The 19,328-nt window shown below is 35.9% G+C and overlaps 1 protein-coding gene and 1 long non-coding RNA gene across 2 annotated transcripts; both read left to right on the top strand.

Moving 5' to 3' along the window:
* Positions 1-281: 281 nt before the first annotated feature.
* On the top strand, positions 282-3,301 carry LOC127522274 (uncharacterized). The gene is made up of 2 exons (XR_007932554.1): positions 282-1,050; positions 1,515-3,301. It is a non-coding gene; the product is annotated as an uncharacterized LOC127522274 (long non-coding RNA).
* An 8,634-nt stretch (positions 3,302-11,935) lies between these two features.
* On the top strand, positions 11,936-18,662 carry LOC127522265 (retinol dehydrogenase 10-like). The gene is given in 6 exon segments (XM_051912036.1): positions 11,936-12,400; positions 12,402-12,554; positions 16,009-16,107; positions 16,211-16,359; positions 18,201-18,332; positions 18,477-18,662. Coding segments are annotated over 6 exon segments (1,032 nt in total). The 5' UTR covers positions 11,936-12,025; the 3' UTR covers positions 18,601-18,662.
* Positions 18,663-19,328: the final 666 nt, after the last annotated feature.

Genomic DNA, 19,328 nt, shown 5'->3' with positions numbered 1-19,328 from the left:
AGAAATCATTTGTGCATGAGTGTAAGTGAGTGTGTGCAGAAATATTGAAAATTGAGGATGTAACACATTGATGCATCGCGATGCATCGGATCGAATCGAATCATTGACATGATAATAGTAATCGAATCGAATCGTGAGACCAGTGACGATTCACACCCCTACTAAACGAAGAACGAAAAAGAACTTCAACGTGAGTATATCAGGGCCTTTTAGTCTTAGATTAAAAATGTGCGAGTCCTAAAATTAATTTGCTTCTAAATTTCCACATTAGGAATAACTTTTAGCCCTAAGCTTTTTGTGAATACAGACTTCATGTTTCATTTTTCGGATATGCGTCAACACACGAAGAAGCCACTCCACTAAGCTTTAACTATAAAACTGTCAAAGATGGAAATTGACTTCTGAGAAGTCTCGTGTTTTATGCAAATCTGTCAAATTTCTGGACCATGTAAGTTCGTAACGTTTGGTCAGTTGAGGTACCCCTCAGAATAAGGAACTCATTAAAGAGCACAAAAGTGCTTAGGGCGAAGCTGTGGTGCTCGTTAAATACCAGCCTATCATCAGTAGTCAGGAGATCATTATTCTGCCATGAAAACTGAAGCTTGTAGTTTGGACTTGGTCATCCAGGTGGATGCCACACTCTACTGGTGGTTGAGGATATGATTGTACCTGATATGATTGTAGAGTGCTTGGGTATACAACAGTACATAATAAAAGCACTATATAAATGCTTCCTTCCTTCCTACCCAGGGTGATGTCGCCACTTCATGGTGGGTGCTTCACTAAGGGCTTGAGGGTTGATATTTTCAAGGGATTGTACACGTTTCGTAGACGTGCCAGCCTTTCCTCACATAATAAGGCCTTGTGTCCCCTTTTAATCAAAGGACCAGACCCAGGTTTGGGGAAAGATGGTTCCCCAGTGCTGTCCTTCGGCTCATGCTGCAGCTGGTCATGAGTCCTGTTATGGTTGTTGCGGCGACCCTCTAAGATCCATTTATGCTGCATGGCTTCCTGTGGTGTCATGCGCATCTTGGGGTCCCACCTGGAAAGGTTAGTAATACATAATCAGTACATTTAAATTAATCAGATACACAAATCTCTTGTATAGTAATCAAAATGAACATACGTCAGGCAGCGCTGCATGAAATCCAAAAAGGAAGGATTGGTGATTCCCAGAATATTGACCAGAGGTCTCGATTTGGGGTGTCTGATGCCTGCGTGTTTGGCTACAGTCTTGTTTTTCCACTTGCGAGCTTTAATAGAACAAAACACACAATACCAGTTCAGCTCAAATGATGCAGAATAAAAACAACTGGAAAATCACATCATGTCTGTGTATGTTTTGAGCTCACCAAAGAACGCAGTCCAAAATTCCGATTTTTCTGTTGCATCAATAGATGGCATTCCAAGCACCTAAACAATAAAACACAATCAATATAAACTCATTAAGACATTAAGTGAATATTCATGTTTCTGAAAGCAGGCTTCCACTGCCTTTTACCTGCATTATACAGGACAGCTGATCAAGCTCATTTCTGCCGGTGAAGATGGGATGCCCAGTGTGGAGCTCTGCTAGGACACAGCCAAGGCTCCACATATCTATGGCAGTGCCATAGGGCTGACGTAGCAGCAACTCAGGTGCACGGTACCACCGAGTTCCTATGTAGCCGAAAACTACAGTGAACATAGAGATAAAGATGAGAGTCATGAAAATGCAAGAAAAAAGAACCACCTAAAGCTTAACTCACCTTGCTCATCTTCATAGCAGCCACATCCGAAATCAGCCACCTTGATGTCAGAGTGCTCTTCGTCGATCGCCAGGATGTTTTCCTATACAGAGCAATAGCATTATAGAGCAAATTGTTTCACTGCAGATCTTCCAACAGTGCATCAGACCAAAAGCAAACAAATCTGAATACTTATGAGGATGTAAAATTAAAAGGATGTCGAGTGTTAGTCAACTTACAGGCTTGAGGTCAGCATGTATGATCTTCTCATCGTGAAGCACCTGCAGGCACTTCAGCAACGAGCAGGCATAACGACGGACCAGATTCTTGGAAAGGCCCTGGCGGTGTCGCTTTTTAAGAACCTCGTTCAGGTTTGATCTATGCAGAGATAAAAACACACCATTTTTTTAAGAAGCTGATTAAGATCTGACTTTCTGCTACATGTGCCAACATTTTAAAAAATCGATTGTCCTAGAAACTAGAAACTGCTGAAATCTATATTCTCATTCACACTCACCCCAGAAGCTCGAAGGCGATGCAGAGGTGTTTGCGAAAGATGAAGTGCTCTTTCATTTGGACGGTCTTGGTGCTGGAGTCTTTGTCTTTCTTGAGCAGAGTCTCCAAAATCTTGACCTCTGTCATGGAAGTTTGATCATCTTTCCTGTTACACAACAGAGACATACTGGGTTAAACCTGAAGAGTTCCAGCCAAACAGCAGCAACAGTTTTGTGTTTTCAGTTAAGTCTATTAAAAATGAAACCATATTTAGTAAACCAAATACAAATAATTAAGAATTCCATTTAAATTATGGAATGTAATAGACTTACATTCTGCGCAGTATTTTAATTGCAACCATCTCATTGGTCTTGTGGTCCCGACATTTGAACACCTGACCAAATGCGCCTTGACCCATCACTTCAAGCACCTCATATCGATAGGCAATGTGGTCATGAGCAACCTGTGAACAACACAAAAGAAACATTTAATATCCAAAACCAGAAGCTCACAGCTGCTGGTGCATCTCAGTTATCGATTGTATGTATCGAAAAAGTAATCAGTGGACTTCAGTATTAATATATCTGTAATATTGTTGTGTGATTTTAAGTATGATTGTAAAACAATTTCAAATCAAATCAATAGCTGCGTCTCATTTCAAAGGCTGCGTCCTCCGGAGGTCGCATTTGAAGACTGCATATGTCATCAAGCCCTTCTCATTTAAGAAGAGTAACCATTAGATTGCAAAGAAACAAAGAAATTACAGTATTTTACACCTCACAATGAATAACAGTTAATTTTATTACGGTTACTTTTCTTAAATAAGACATCCTTGATGAAGTATGTAACCTCTGAAGAGAGACGCAGCTAATATATTAAATTCTTTGTTTGGGGAGAAGTCGAGTCATCTTGTTTGAACTTGTTCATCTTAGCTAAAAGACGCTGACTAGGAATTGTTTTTCTTTGTGGAAGCTTTGAGATTATTACAAGTGTTCTCAAATATTTAAATATTTGTGTCCAAATATTTATTTATGTGCCCAGGAGCTGTGTAATGATTGGGATAATGTACATCCACACAGTTAACTTTTTTATAATCACTAACATCTCGCTGGCTGCACATTATCCCATACCTAATATATTAAACATGTAACATTAATAAAAACAAATACCATAATATAATGGCCTTTCTCATCATCATATTTTCTGATCTTCAGAGCTTTCAAGCCGAGGTACCAGATCTCTGTGTATTCCAGAATCTCCTTCTGCTCAAACTCAGTCAATCTGGTGCCATATTTTTTCAATGCCTCTGACAAAGTAATGTGACAAAAAACATAATCACGGAAAAAGATTCTATCATGTTTATCATACACAGTTGTACACTCTTTAAATAAACCTTATTGAAATACATATGAACTGGTGAAACATCGGATACCTGTGACATCAAGAGGTTCCTTCTTTTTTGGGTGCTTTTGCATCTTTCCAGAGACACCCTTTAAGCCATTTTGCTTCGAAGTGCCTGGCTTCTGCTCCTGCTGAATAATAATAATAAAAAAAATGTAATTCAAGTGCTCTACTTTTTCATATTTTGTAAGTATATTAACTAAGGCTTTCTAAGGAGTTAATGTATCTCTCACTAGAATGTCTTTTCTAATGAACTGAATGATCTATGACTGCATTATTGATGGCAGGCAGGGATTCTTATCTATTGTGTGCTTTAAATAATTGCAAAAGAACTCACAGAGACACTCCCATGAGAGATGTATGGGAGTTTGGGCTGAGGCTCGGAGGGACGGTTTAACAATCGTCCATTGTGCTGGGGGGGCTTGATTGCCTGCACAGCCAGTGGAGGAAAAACAGATGGGCTCACCTAAAGAAGAGGAGAAAACCAAGATTAGCCACAATAACACGTCATTATCCACTTAAGGTATGACCAGTGCTGTAATCATCAAATTCCCATTTAAATTTAAATTTTTTCTACCTAATTTTCACACACACACATATTATATATATATATACACATACACACATTACTGTTCAAAAGTTTGGGATCGGTAAGATTTTTGATGTTTTTAACAAAAGTTTCGTCTGCTCACCAAGGCTGCATTTATTTAATTAAAAATACAGTAAAAACAGTAATATTGTGAAATATTATTACAATTTAAAATAACTGTTTTCTATTCGAATATATTTTACAAAGTAATTTATTCATGTGATCAAAGCTGAATTTTCAGCATCATTACTCCAGTCTTCAGGGTCACATGATCCTTCAGAAACCATTGTAATATGCTGCTTTGCTGCTCAAGAAACATTTCTGATTATTATCAATGTTGAAAACAGTTGTGTTTTTTTTTTTTTTTTTTTTTTTTTTTCAGGATTCCTTGATGAATAGAAAGTTCAAAAGAACAGCATTTATCTAAAATACAAAGCTTTTGTAACATTATACACTACTGTTCAAAAGTTTGGGGTCAGTAAGAATTTTTATTTTTATTTTTTTGAAAAGAAATTAATACTTTTATTTAGCAAGGATGCATTAAATCGATCAAAAGTGACAGTAAAGACATTTATAATGTTACAAAAGATTATATTTCAAATAAACGCTGTTCTTTTGAACTTTCTATTCATCAAAGAATCCTGAAAAAAAAAATATATATTGTACACACATATGTTGTACAATTGTACACAATAAATGTTTCTTGAGCAGCAAATCAGCATATTAGAATGATTTCTGAAGGATCATGACACTGAAGACTGGAGTAATGATAATGTGCCAACACAAGAATAAATTACATTTTAAAATGTTTTCAAATAGAAAACAGTTGTTTTAAATTGTAATAATATTTCACAATATTACTGTTTTTACTGTATTTTTAATTAAATAAACGCAGCCTTGGTGAGCAGAAGAAACTTCTTTTAAAAACATTATACTGTATATATTATACTGTATATATTATAGTATTTCAACACTTTGTTAATGAATGCTACAGCATACTGTAGTATTAACTATAGTGAATTGATAAACTGTAGTATTCTTTAGTTTTTACTACAGTAAACTGTAGTGTATATTGTAGTATAATATATCTTATAGTTGTAGAAAACTTAGTACAGTATTGGGTAAAGTAATTTGTTTATATTACTATAGTTTTAGAATTAACACAACAAATTAATTCAAGTACTTTACTATAGTATGGTTCAAAACACTATAGTATTTACCATAAATTACTATAGTATTTTTTCATGTGGGAATCTATAAAGAAGTAATAAAAAAGTGGTCAGATTAGTATACATTATCCAAAATGTGTTGATTACGTTACTAACTACAATTTTTTTGTCATTTGTAATCAATAACAGACTAAAATTTGATTTCCCCAGCACTGGTCATCCAGGTCCAAGCCTCTAGTACTTGCTTCAACTGGGAATAATATTTTATTATAGCCGTTTATGAGCACTATTTATTCATATCAAACATTTAAAATAAGCTTTTAAACTCGTGGTGTGCATTACACTTTTGCAACCACCCAGAACATCCTAGTAACCGCAAAGCTAGGTCATCAAAGTTGTTTGTTCACAAATTGTACTCATCTAGCTGTTCATTAAACTGTTTCAGAGTAAATAACATTATAAACCTGATTCGGTATTGGCCAGGCCCACTGCTTCCTCACGTCCGACCTGTGCTTCTCTTTCTGTACGTTGGCCGGTGGCCGAGGAACGTACGTTTTCTTCAGTGGTTCACTCATTGCTCTTTTATCGAATGGGTGAGTAAAACAAGTAAAAGTCGCTGAAGACGGACTGGTAACGTCTGTTTCACAGAATCGTCGCTAACGGCCGTTACACAGAGTAGTCGTTAACGATTTTGAAGGGTTGTCAGAAATGTCTGTAAAGACTGATCTGTCTGTGAAAACCGAACTAACGCTACCTGTAAAGACTTATCAGAAATGCCTTTAAAGACTTGTGTATCTTCAGTATATACAGACTGGTGTGAATCGTCGATAACACTGAACCGTACAGCAAGTATAGACTGTTCTGAATCGTCTGTCAAGAGAGAAGCGTACTTCAGTAGCGATGACGTCACAGTGAGCACTGTTCCAAGCAGGTGGCAAGTGGCGCGAATCTGATTGGAATGTACTGAGCTGTACGCTGATGCAAAGTGTTTTATATATATATATACAGGTGCTGGTCATATAATTAGAATATCATCAAAAAGTTGATTTATTTCACTAATTCCATTCAAAAAGTGAAACTTGTATATTATATTCATTCATTACACACAGACTGATATATTTCAAATGTTTATTTCTTTTAATTTTGATGATTATAACTGACAACTAAGGAAAATCCCAAATTCAGTATCTCAGAAAATAAGAATATTGTGAAAAGGTTCAATATTGAAGACACCTGGTGCCACACTCTAATCAGCTAATTAACTCAAAACACCTGCAGAGGCCTTTAAATGGTCTCTCAGTCTAGTTCTGTAGGCTACACAATCATGGGGAAGACTGCTGACTTGACAGTTGTCCAAAAGAAGACCATTGACACCTTGCACAAGGAGGGCAAGACACAAAAGGTCATTGCAAAAGAGGCTGGCTGTTCACAGAGCTCTGTGTCCAAGCACATTAATAGAGAGGCGAAGGGAAGGAAAAGATGTGGTAGAAAAAAGTGTACAAGCAATAGGGATAACCGCACCCTGGAGAGGATTGTGAAACAAAACCCATTCAAAAATGTGGGGGAGATTCACAAAGAGTGGACTGCAGCTGGAGTCAGTGCTTCAAGAACCACTACGCACAGACGTATGCAAGACATGGGTTTCAGCTGTCGCATTCCTTGTGTCAAGCCACTCTTGAACAACAGACAGCGTCAGAAGCGTCTCGCCTGGGCTAAAGACAAAAAGGACTGGACTGCTGCTGAGTGGTCCAAAGTTATGTTCTCTGATGAAAGTAAATTTTGCATTTCCTTTGGAAATCAGGGTCCCAGAGTCTGGAGGAAGAGAGGAGAGGCACACAATCCACGTTGCTTGAGGTCCAGTGTAAAGTTTCCACAGTCAGTGATGGTTTGGGGTGCCATGTCATCTGCTGGTGTTGGTCCACTGTGTTTTCTGAGGTCCAAGGTCAACGCAGCCGTATACCAGGAAGTTTTAGAGCACTTCATGCTTCCTGCTGCTGACCAACTTTATGGAGATGCAGATTTCATTTTCCAACAGGACTTGGCACCTGCACACAGTGCCAAAGCTACCAGTACCTGGTTTAAGGACCATGGTATCCCTGTTCTTAATTGGCCAGTAAACTCGCCTGACCTTAACCCCATAGAAAATCTATGGGGTATTGTGAAGAGGAAGATGCAATATGCCAGACCCAACAATGCAGAAGAGCTGAAGGCCACTATCAGAGCAACCTGGGCTCTTATAACACCTGAGCAGTGCCACAGACCGATCGACTCCATGCCACGCCGCATTGCTGCAGTAATTCAGGCAAAAGGAGCCCCAACTAAGTAATGAGTGCTGTACATGCTCATACTTTTCATGTTCATACTTTTCAGTTGGCCAAGATTTCTAAAAATCCTTTCTTTGTATTGGTCTTAAGTAATATTCTAATTTTCTGAGATACTGAATTTGGGATTTTCCTTAGTTGTCAGTTATAATCATCAAAATTAAAAGAAATAAACATTTGAAATATATCAGTCTGTGTGTAATGAATGAATATAATATACAAGTTTCACTTTTTGAATGGAATTAGTGAAATAAATCAACTTTTTGATGATATTCTAATTATATGACCAGCACCTGTATATATAATGTTACAGTCAAATAACCAATTGAAAAAATATTTGGTTTATCGCAATAAGTTTTGTGTCTCTGTGTGTGTGTTGTTGTTGTTCGAATACAGAGCGCGCGTTTTTGTTGAAGTGCAGTTTAATTCTCACACTTGTGCCAGAGAAACAATTAATCACGCAGCCATCTTTTAAAATTTCGTTTTTGAACTGCATTTTTTTTTGCGGTAGCTCTGTATATTTTTATGGCATCGCTGTCGAAGAGTAATTAGCTATCTATCTAGATAAAGTACACTGTAAAAAATATTCCGTAGTTTTTACAAAATAATTTTGGCAGCTGTGGTTGCCAGAATAATTTTGTAAAAAATACAGAAAAACTGTAAACACATTTACAGAACAAACTGTCAATTTTACAATATAAAACTGTAATTTACAAACAAGAAAATTTGAATGTAAACAAGTAAATTTAACAATGCACACTACTACTAAAATCTGTTTTGTACCTTTAACATATACTGACAACCACCATAATAATGCAGGTGGTAAAAGAGAAAGCCACATGAAGAATCAGTTCATCACAAATAGCTTTTCCACTAGCTGAAGTATATACTAATGTAAAGAGGGTGCAAAGAGTCATTCACGCAAATGCAAAACACCATCAAGGTAACCCACAACACTTACATAATGCAATAAACATTCATCAAACAACAGAAGATGTAACATAAAACCCTAATGTACATAACTGATAACAAAAACTATTAAGAAACATGATTTTTTTAAACAAAATACTTTCATATGTGGAGTGTCACACAGGGAATTGTGGGAATATCAGTTTACAGTTTTTGACTGTAAATTATACATTGATTTGTTCTTTTTTACTTCTAAAAATTACATAAAATGTCTGGTAAGAGCTTTTACAGTTTTTCCCTGTATATAGTACTGGAACTTACTGTTAACCTATTTACAATTTTTTTCTGTACCGTTTTTACAATATTTTACTGTTAAAATCACATTCATTTTTTACAGTGTAGTTTTAAGGCCTTTCTCTATAGACTGTATGTAGAAACACTATATTTTCCATGCAATGCGTAATAGGCTACCTCTAGTTTTGTTTTCTTCCAGCTGTGCATTTTGCAATTCAATTCACATTTTTTTTTTTTTTTTTTGTATAACGCTTTTTACAATATCGATTCAAAGCAGCTTTACACAAAATGCAGTTATTTGTTATCAGAGTACTGATTCTTTGAGATCATGTCCAAAACATGTCCTAAGCGCAAAAACCCTATTTATGTTAAAAAGTAAGAATATCAACAAAATAAAAATACTTGAAAAGTTACATCTAAAGGAAATTTGTATACTCGGGGCATTCATTCCTTATATTTTTAAATAATTTATTTAGTATTATTTTAAAAGCACACTCTACTTAAACATGTCATTCAACCTGCGCTCAGCATGAGGTCACAATGTAAAACTGCTAAAACAAAGTGTTTAAAAATGCAACAATTTTTAAAAAAAAAATACAGTTACATTAAAAGGCAGAGATCTTTAAGATATCAAACAGTACAAAAGTAAACCTTGAATTACATTTTGCATTAAAAAATGGACATCAAAGTTCTCACTTTACATCAACTCTGTCAGGATTTTTTATAATTCTGAATAAATCAGGCAATGTCATGGGCAGCTTTAACTCTGAGAGATACTATTTCCTGCTCATTGTGGATCTCACAGTAGGACATAATAGATCCTGGAAGTTATATATTTTTTATATTTTAAACAAGCAATATTGAAGTCTCTGCGGTCACAGCTTTAACATGTCAAGTCCGTCATTGCAGTGTAGTAGTTTCTGTAAATAGTTGTGGGATAAATCTTGCCATTTTTGGTATGTTTATTAAGGCAGCTACAACTGAGGAAAAAAAACTAAATTGCTCCACTGTAAAACATGGTTAAGGTAGAAAAAAAATCAATTTTGTCAACTCCATCAGGTTTTACATCTGATGGTTGACAAGTGCTCTCAAAAAGTCTATATAATGTGATTAAATATGGTTTTTTTTTTGCATATGGGTAATTCTTCTAATGTTGTTTCCTGATTCTATTTACATATGCTATATATGTTTGGCCCCAGCTGGACGTTCGTCAACACTGTCAGTATTTGTCAACTCCATCAGTATTTAACACCGTCAGGTGAAGTTTTTTTTTTAATTTTGAAAGAAATGTCTTATTCTTTTTTCAATTCATTGTGATAAAATATTAAAACATCTACTGAACTACATGATATCATGTCTGATTTACCTAAGAACACTGGTTATATATGTTTAATATTAAAAAGGAGGTTAGAGAATTAAGAAATTTAGGAACTGGATTGTTTATAATATTACATAACTGAATACTTTAAATTAGCATGCTTTTTAGTGTGTCTGACGGAGTTGACACAAATTATAAAGTGATTAAATATTAATTTTTAGAAAAAAAATAATTTCATAAAAACCTGTTCCCTTTCATGGTTCATTTTCTGATGGTATTCATTTTTGTAGTGTTAGTTTTTATTATTATTTTTTTTACATCTAAAACATGTTTTGGCCCTTGTCTCAAGTGACTGTAAGTAATGTCCATATGTCAGAAATGTTCTGAGATAATATAAATCATGCAGATAGCTAACATCATGTATTCATTTAAGCAGAAACAATGATCTGTTCATTAAAGCAGTTAAGTTGTGATCATAATGATTACAATATATAGAAAATCTGGCAGTGGTGCATGTTGCTTCAGAGTTAGTGTCATCTAAAGTCCTTGCAGGGGTTGGCATCATCTTTTCACAGGTGTTGGATCAATTGAAATCTTCGTAAGAGGCTGGATCCAAACTGGAGCTGGTGTAATCTCTAAGTTAACTCGGGATATGCATCCCGAGATAAAACAGAAAAGCACATGGGAAATAATTAGCATAGCTGCTGTTCATAACATTTCAAGCAAAATATAATAATGTGCATTTCATCTGATATAACTGGAATACAAAGTTATGAGGTGTATTATTTGAATGCTTGGCTAAAGAGATGTGTCTTTAATCTAGATTTAAACTGGGAGAGTGTGTCTGAGCACCAAGCATTATCAGGAAGGCTATTATCAGGAAGACCCTAAAGTGCTAAATGGATTGATTGTAGAGCAATAAAAGATCTGTTAAAGGGGTGGTTGATTATGATTTCACTTTTTTAACTTTAGTTAGTGTGTAATGTTGCTGTTGGAGCATAAACAACATCTGCAAAGTTAGGACGCTCAAAGTTCAATGCAAAGGGAGATATTTTCTTTTAAAGAAATCGCTTTTTAAGGACTACAACAAACGGCTGGTAGGGACTACAACGAGCTTCTTCCCGGGTTGGTGACATCACAAACCCCAAAATTTACATAAACCCCGCCGCCAAGAACACGCAACAAAGGGGTGAGGCCATGTTATTGCAATACATTTAAATATTACCAACCATGTTGAAAATAGCAGAGGGCCTAAAACAGACCCTTGCAGCACTCCATAATTTACTGACATTAATTTGGATAATTCCCCATTTAAATAAACAAAATGGTAACAATCTGATATATCTATACAGGTAACAACTCTTTATTTCATTTAAGTGTATATTGGATATAATAAACATGTTGTTTTTGGTTTAGATGTAATGATATGTTTATTTAACTCTTCATGTCCTATAGCTGTAAAGCACTGCAATTGTTTTTGAGGGGCGATAATTGAGGCTGAATCATAAAATGCTGTCAAAGGTTGTATGTTTACAATTGTATTTCAGATACTTTCGATTTTCTCAGTGAAGAAATTCATAAAGTCATTATTACTAAACTGTGATGGAATATTCAGTTCAGGTAACGTATGTTTATTTGTTAATCTAGCCACTTATTTAACCTTTGAATAAAATATGATTAAATAAACAAAAAAGATATCTTAATTGACCAAAGAGCAGAGCAGGATCTCAATTGGTGGTGCTGCATGTTTAAACCCTGTAGTTAATCCAGCAGTGATTATATAAACCACAGGCACAAGTCCTATGCAGCTGAATCTGCTCAACAGGACTAGAGGTGCTTGGATAAGTTGTGTTGATGTTATTGTTCTAATAAAAGGAAACATGATAGTGCTAATAGATCTAGTGTTAATGCTCTTGGACCTGACTTATACCATCATCAATGCGGTGGTTCGCACTGTTCTTCGGCCGCGTCTCAAATCAGTGGACGGGGAGGTGTGTTTGATCACGGGCGCTGGCGGAGGGCTCGGGCGACTCTTCGCGCTGGAGTTCGCTAGAGAAGGGGTCGAGCTAGTGCTGTGGGACTGCAACACTGAAGCCAACGAGCAAACGGCCAGGCTAGTGAGGGAACTTGGCCGCAAAGCGCACACGTACACAGTGGATCTGTCCAAGCGCGAGAGCCATCTATCAGACCGCTGACCGCGTGCGTAAAGAGGTGGGCGACGTCAACATATTGGTCAACAACGCGGGAGTCGTTGCGGGGCGACGGTTACTGGAGTGCCCGGATGAACTGCTGGAGAGGACCCTTCTGGTCAACTGCCACGCGCTGTTCTGGGTAAGACCTTCTAAATCAGTGGTGCTTAAATAGGCTAGTACCATGGTAGTGCCATGTATTTTGGACATTACACCACTATGATATTATTTGACGTGCCTTTTTTCAGTCTGGTTCTATCAAAGTACCACAATATTAAAATATAATCATATTGTGGAACTTTGAAATATAGCATCAGACTGAAAATAATATTTGGATTGAACAAATTTTTAAGTCGATTACTCAATTACGATGTTTCAACTTTTAACATAATTAAGTGGTTGGAACTAATTAGTCTTATCTATTTCAGTTCAAATTGACAGCTAGCACATTCTAAATGTTACTCATATAGCATGAGTGAACAAGTTATTATAAAGTTACTTGTATGGCATTAGCAAAATTATTGTTCATTTGATCAATGTATAGCCACCACAACCTAACCATGAGCACTCTTCAGCACACACAGAAACCACAGAAATGTGGTAACCTTAACTAATTTAAGGGCCAGATTTACTAACAGCTTGTGCCAGCGCAAACCTTTTTTTGGCGTTAAAAAACTGTCGGGATTTACTAAAGACTAAAAATTAGCTCTGAAAAGCCGTGGGCTGAGTTGTTTTTGCGGCTGACCTTATCGCATATGGATATTAGGAGTTTCCCTTTCAGACGCAAAATTTATGGGAGGAGAGTATTTAAATGAATTACGCAACGCGATTTACTAACGTTTGCGCTAGTCAATTTACTGGTATTTGCGGCATTATGTAACGCCCAAAAAAGCATGTTTTAACCCATTTTGCGACATGGCTGCAATTGTTGCTGCTAGGAGGAGACACTGCAGAGAACAGAGGATGCGTGGTATATTGGAGAAAATATTTTCCACTTATATTAATTTAGTAATTAGTAATTGGGGACACTTGACTTGACATTTGATATTCAACAGTGCTTTGATCTGCCTGCATTGACACTATTCTTTAAGAGCTGCTGTGCAGCCAAACAATGTACCAGTTATCAATGTAAAGCTGCTTTGACACAATCTACATTGTAAAAAGCGCTATATAAATAAAGGTGACTTGACTTATATTAATTTCTTTGGAATGCCAGAGGAAGACGTTATCCGTATATTACATGTAACAAGTTGCGCCTGTGTCGTTGCGACCCAACACAAATTTGCACTGCTCTTGGTAGATTGCGTTGGTCATTATGTAAATTATTTGACTGCGTCTGTGTTCTTTAATTTGCGAGTCAGCAGTAGATCAGGTGCAAAACTTGCCATTTGTGGAATTGCACTCTCACGCTAATTTGCATCGTTTAGTAAATCTGGCCCATAATGTCATAACAGCGTTGCTCTAAAAAACACATAAAATGACACTTAATTTCAATCCACTGAACAATTTTCAGTTATCAAGACAACTTCATTAAGTTACTTCAACATATTTACTTATTATCTTTTCAATTAAAACAGACATTTCAGTTTAAAAAATACACACAAGAGTGCATTTTTACATCAACAATACACAGTTGATCTAATGACCAACATTATTATGTCAACATCAAAATAATGTTTGATTAAATAAATAGATTTAGATTTAGATTGTGGTAATAGGTCCCCTGAGTTTCTTTTTAGAATGTACTATGGTACCACCAAAGTACTTTTTTTTGTAAGGACGGTCAGTTTTTTTTTTAAGTGAACTTAAAAGATTTTGGATAGCTGGTTCAGGTTTGTTTGAGAATTTTACAGGAAGCTTGATGTCCAGGATGAGGATTGAGCGCTTTGTCTGAATGACAGACAGCATTCTTGCTGTCTGTGCTGACAAAGTACATCTGACGGTGACTGTTTGTGTGTTTCCATGCTGTTGAAGGTTAAGGAGATATTGAATTGCAGTCTAAAGCTGGAGTGAAAAATTGCAGTGACTGTAATCTGCTTGATGAAAAAGGTTCACAATAATGGCTTATTGTGCATATGACCATAAATCACACATACAATGAGGAACAGGACATTATGCACCAGATTATCAAGTCATTAATCATGACAGAAGCTTAGTCATAAGTGTTATTATATAAACTGTCAATAATATGAAATGATACTTGCTGGGGCATTTGAACACAGCTTTAACCCTAATTAAGTCGCATAACTCACCCCACACTGTTTGTGTTAAGGGCATGAACATACTTCAAATTGCATAGAGAAGTGTGTATTACTTTTTAAAGAAATCAGACCAATGTAAGTATGTTATATATATACTTACATTTAAGGAGGGACCCAAGTCATATATAAACACCAGAGTATCATAAAGACTTAGGGTTAGTTACATGAAATTTGTGAAATTTGTTCTTGGACACTTTTTGCTCTAATGTAAAATTACTAAATGCAGCAATTCTTATTTAAATGAAAATCCGCCAACAGTATATGCTACAAAAAAAAAAAAAAAAAAAAAATTGAACAAAACTTCTTCACTGCTTGTTAATATTTAAAAAAAACATTTGCCAAATCTAAGTCACGTGGAGTGTCCAGCGGGAAGCCTACAGAAAACAACTAAAACAGGAAGTGATATCATTGAGATATAATATAATTGGACCATTATATAATAAGGTTACATCAAGTTGTAAAATGTCATTTGGTGCAACTTCAAAAACATGAATAATTGAATGAAAGAAAAATGCATGGTATTTGTAACTTTTTACTTATGGTGTAAGAGAATATGTTATTACTTTTTACTTGATGGTTACGCCACATGACACTTTTACATTTATTAACTTCAAACTGAAAATGAAAATGGTAAACTGTTTTTCTAAATGTTTTAAAGATTTTTCTTTTTTATATTGTGGACATCTTTGTGGAGTCATTGACCCACTAAAACTCTTACAGTAATTCCCATAGCTTTTATGTATATCACTGTTTTAACACCAGGCAGCATGCAGTCATATGACCTGCTACAGCAAGCACCATGAGTAACAATCAGCTCAAATCCTGACACAATTCGAGGATCAATTCAACGCCGGATTTGCACAAAAGATTAACATGACGGCACATGCTAGTCGATGAGTTGAATCAACTCCACAGCAGCTGCATAAATTTATCTAACCGTCTTCTTCCTGAGTCTCTCCATCAGTGTCGACTCAATGTAAGGCTGAACACCGTTACTGACAATCCTCATTTTGGCTGCGTGAGATTCTCCAGCTTTGTTGTTGTTGAGCAACTGAAGTGCGAGCCGTTAAAGCTCGTCCTCTTTTGGAAAGTGGGCAGGGAGCAGCAGCTCATTTGCATTTAAAGGAACACACAAAAACGGCGTGTTTTTGCTCACACCCAAATATGGGCAAATTTCAAAAGCTATAATAAATGATCTGTGGGGTAGTTTGAGCTGAAACTTCACAGACACATTCTGGGGACACCAAAATCTTGTGAAAGGGGCATTACTACAAGTGCACATTCAATAAAATGAAGTGCACTTCTTTTTCACATACTGTTTTCCTGTTTTGACAGATGACAAAAGCCTTTCTGCCACAGATGAAAACCAAGAACCACGGACATATTGTTACTGTTGCAAGCACTCTTGGTCTGTTCAGTACCGCTTGTGTAGAGGTAAGTTAAACAACTATACAGTTGTAAAACTGTTGTGTCTGCAACCCTTCAGTGACGTTAAAAGCTTGTTGACTGACTGCTCGTGTTATCTTTCCGGTTTTAGGACTATTGTGCTAGTAAATTTGGAGCTGTAGGTTTCCATGAATCTCTGACTCATAGTTTGTTAACAGAGGAAGGTGTGGATGGGGTGAAAACCACCCTGATCTGCCCGTACATCGTCAACACTGGCATGTTTGCTGGATGCCAAATCAGGTGAGAAAATAAAATGATGAATTATTACAAAATATTTGGCGGCCTTACTGTGTACTAACAATAAATACTCACAAAACTCTGTATTTACTGTATAACTATATTGGAAAATTTCCACATTTATTGCTAATGAGTTTGAGGGTTGGGTTTAGGAGTAAGGGTAGGGGTAGGGTTAGGATTGGGTTACAGTTAGGGTAAGTTAACAGTGTAACAAATGTTAATTAAACGTACACTATGTAACTTTTTTGACTTCATTGGCTTGGTTTTTTGGAGATGCCAAGAACTGAGGGAATTTAAATTTTGTAAAAGCTCTGCAGAGATGGCATTTTATTACTCAACATGTGAGTTACACCATGTCCTAACTACACGCGATGTGATAAGACTCCAGTGGCAAAATTTGACTGTCCTCTCCATGAGAAGCGATAAAATCAATCAAAAACCACAGCCAATCAGAAGAGAGTGTGGGAGAGTCCCTCTTAAAATTTATAAATATTACACCATTTAAACATTATTTAAAGTACATACAGAGTGACTGAACCGATTTTTGTCATAGAATACACTTGTTTGTTCACATTGAGTTGACAGTTTGAACGTTCTTGTGCCCATTTATTTATTTTCAAGATCTGAGGTGAATTAGCCAGTGTTGTTTTCTTTACAGCTAAAACGCTGGGAACACAGAATGATATTGAAACTCACATTAGACGCTTTTAACATTAAATAAAGCACATAAACAGTACTTGAGATTATCATTGCCATACTTTGTATTGATGTTCCAGCCGGGACGTCGCAAAAAATAGGCGAGAAACCATTTCTAAAACAGAATCGCCGCGTGCCTAGTTAGGACAAAAACTCTGATTAACATGGAAAAGATACCTTTTATCGCGTGTCGCAGCATCGCATTGCGTGTAGTTAGGACACAGTGTGAGGTGTTTTATTGAACAGATTAATTTCCATATGTAGCTCTCTAACAGAGTTCATTGCATTATCGATTGTAAATGGCCATGTTTCATATACATCCGCACAGTCAGGCACAGCCAAGACACCAAAACAATGTTCTTCTGCAATTTCTTTTTAACCGCTAGAGGGCCAAAAGTTACATAGTGTACCTTTAAATGTAAGTACTTTAAATCTAATTACAATGCACCAACATGTACATATTTATTGTATTAAATGGTTAAGTACATTGTAGTTAAAAGGATAGTTCACCCAAAAATTTAAATTCTGTCATCATTTATTCCCCCTAAAGTTGTTCCAAATCTGATACATTTCTTTGTTCTGCTGAACACAAAGGAAGATATTTGGAAGAATGTTTGTAACCAAGCAGATCTCGCCCTCCATCGACTACAATAGTATTTTTTTTTCTACAGTTATAGTTATTTATTGGAAATAACTAAAACTGGAATAAAAAACTAAGCAATATTTAAAAAAGCAAAAAAAAACTTTACTGAAAAAAAAAAAAATACGGAAAATTAAACTGAAATTAAAAAGAAAGCTGACGATTTAAAAATAAAAGCTAATTCAAAATAATAATTGAAATTATAAACATAAATAGCACTGCTCCAAAACTAATGCAGTGTGTCTTCACATTTGAATATGGTTCGTTGTTGTCCTTTTGGAAGCCAGTGATCACCATGCTTGCTTTGGAAATGAGCTTTATGAACGAAACATTTTTTTTTTTGTTCCACAGAAGAAAAAAATGGGTTTGAAAGAACATAAGGACGAGTTTACAATGAGTTTCTATTTTTGGTTACTATTTATTCCTCTACAGCACAATGGATGTCTGTCCGTCATTACGCAACAGAAACGTTCTCCTAATGTTCACACTAGTGTGTCTTCATTCACAGGAAGGAACTCCAAGGCCTGATTCCACCTCTGGATCCTCTATACTGTGTTCAGGAGTCAATGAAAGCCATTCTGGCTGACCAGCAAATGGTCTGCATCCCCCGCGTAATGTACTTCGCTATCCTCTCGCGGGCGTAAGTACCTCCACTGGCCAAAAAAACAAACAAAAAAAAAAACAGCCTGGCAAAGTCCAGTTTGCTTAGACTTTGATTAAGTGAGAGTGTACACAAAACTCAAGCATATGCATTAATCGTTCTCTGTCATGTTTTTTTTTTTAGGTTGCTCCCCTGGGATGCTAATGTAGCAACATATCGTTTCATGGGAGGCGACAAGTGCATGTATTCCTTCATTAAGACCAAACAACAGCAACAGGTTGTTAACGGTCATGTGAAATCCTCTTAACTATCCTGTAATAGCTCCACACATCATCCACATTTCAAGGCGAAAAGCCAAGAGTGCATTCACAGAATATAAAGCATTTTGGCTTTTATCTTTACTTTTAATATATATATATATATATATATAAATTAAAAGTATAAATGTATTTCATGGGGACCAACAGAAATACTTTTATTTTTCTGTACAAAAAAAACATACTGTATTGTAACATCAGAATGAATCTGTGCAGATTTATTATACTATTTGCTATATAACAGTAATATAGCTTTTAAATGTAACAATATATTTAATTTTTAATGTTATAAATAAGTAGCATTTACTAAAACAGCTTAAAATAGGCACACACATTCAAGTAGGAGTAACAGGGCAAAACTAGGGCAGGTTATTAAAGTGAGCTGGTTAGTAAAATTAATGAACTACATGTGTTCACTATAGGGTTAGAGTTAAATATGCATAATCTGTTATTACTATAGGGCATGTTGTATCAGGACTGTGAATGGACTACATGTGATGTGGTGCGAGTTTGAAAGTATGTAATCCATGCTTTAAGTCATCAATGGGCTAAAAAAAAAAAAAAAAAATAGATTGCTTTTATGAATCAGAAATTTACATAAAATGTAGTGATAGAGTGGTAAAATTAATATGTTACACAAACTCATTTTGTTGATTGAAAACTTGACTTTGCATTATGGAAAATCAATATATGACAGTCTTTCCTGGAATGCAGTGAT

The sequence above is a fragment of the Ctenopharyngodon idella genome, chromosome 11 (genome assembly GCF_019924925.1).
Source record: "Ctenopharyngodon idella isolate HZGC_01 chromosome 11, HZGC01, whole genome shotgun sequence".
Taxonomy (NCBI): Eukaryota; Metazoa; Chordata; class Actinopteri; order Cypriniformes; family Xenocyprididae; genus Ctenopharyngodon; species Ctenopharyngodon idella.
Note: the sequence above shows the minus strand (reverse complement) of the source record. Positions and strands in the feature narration are given on the sequence as shown.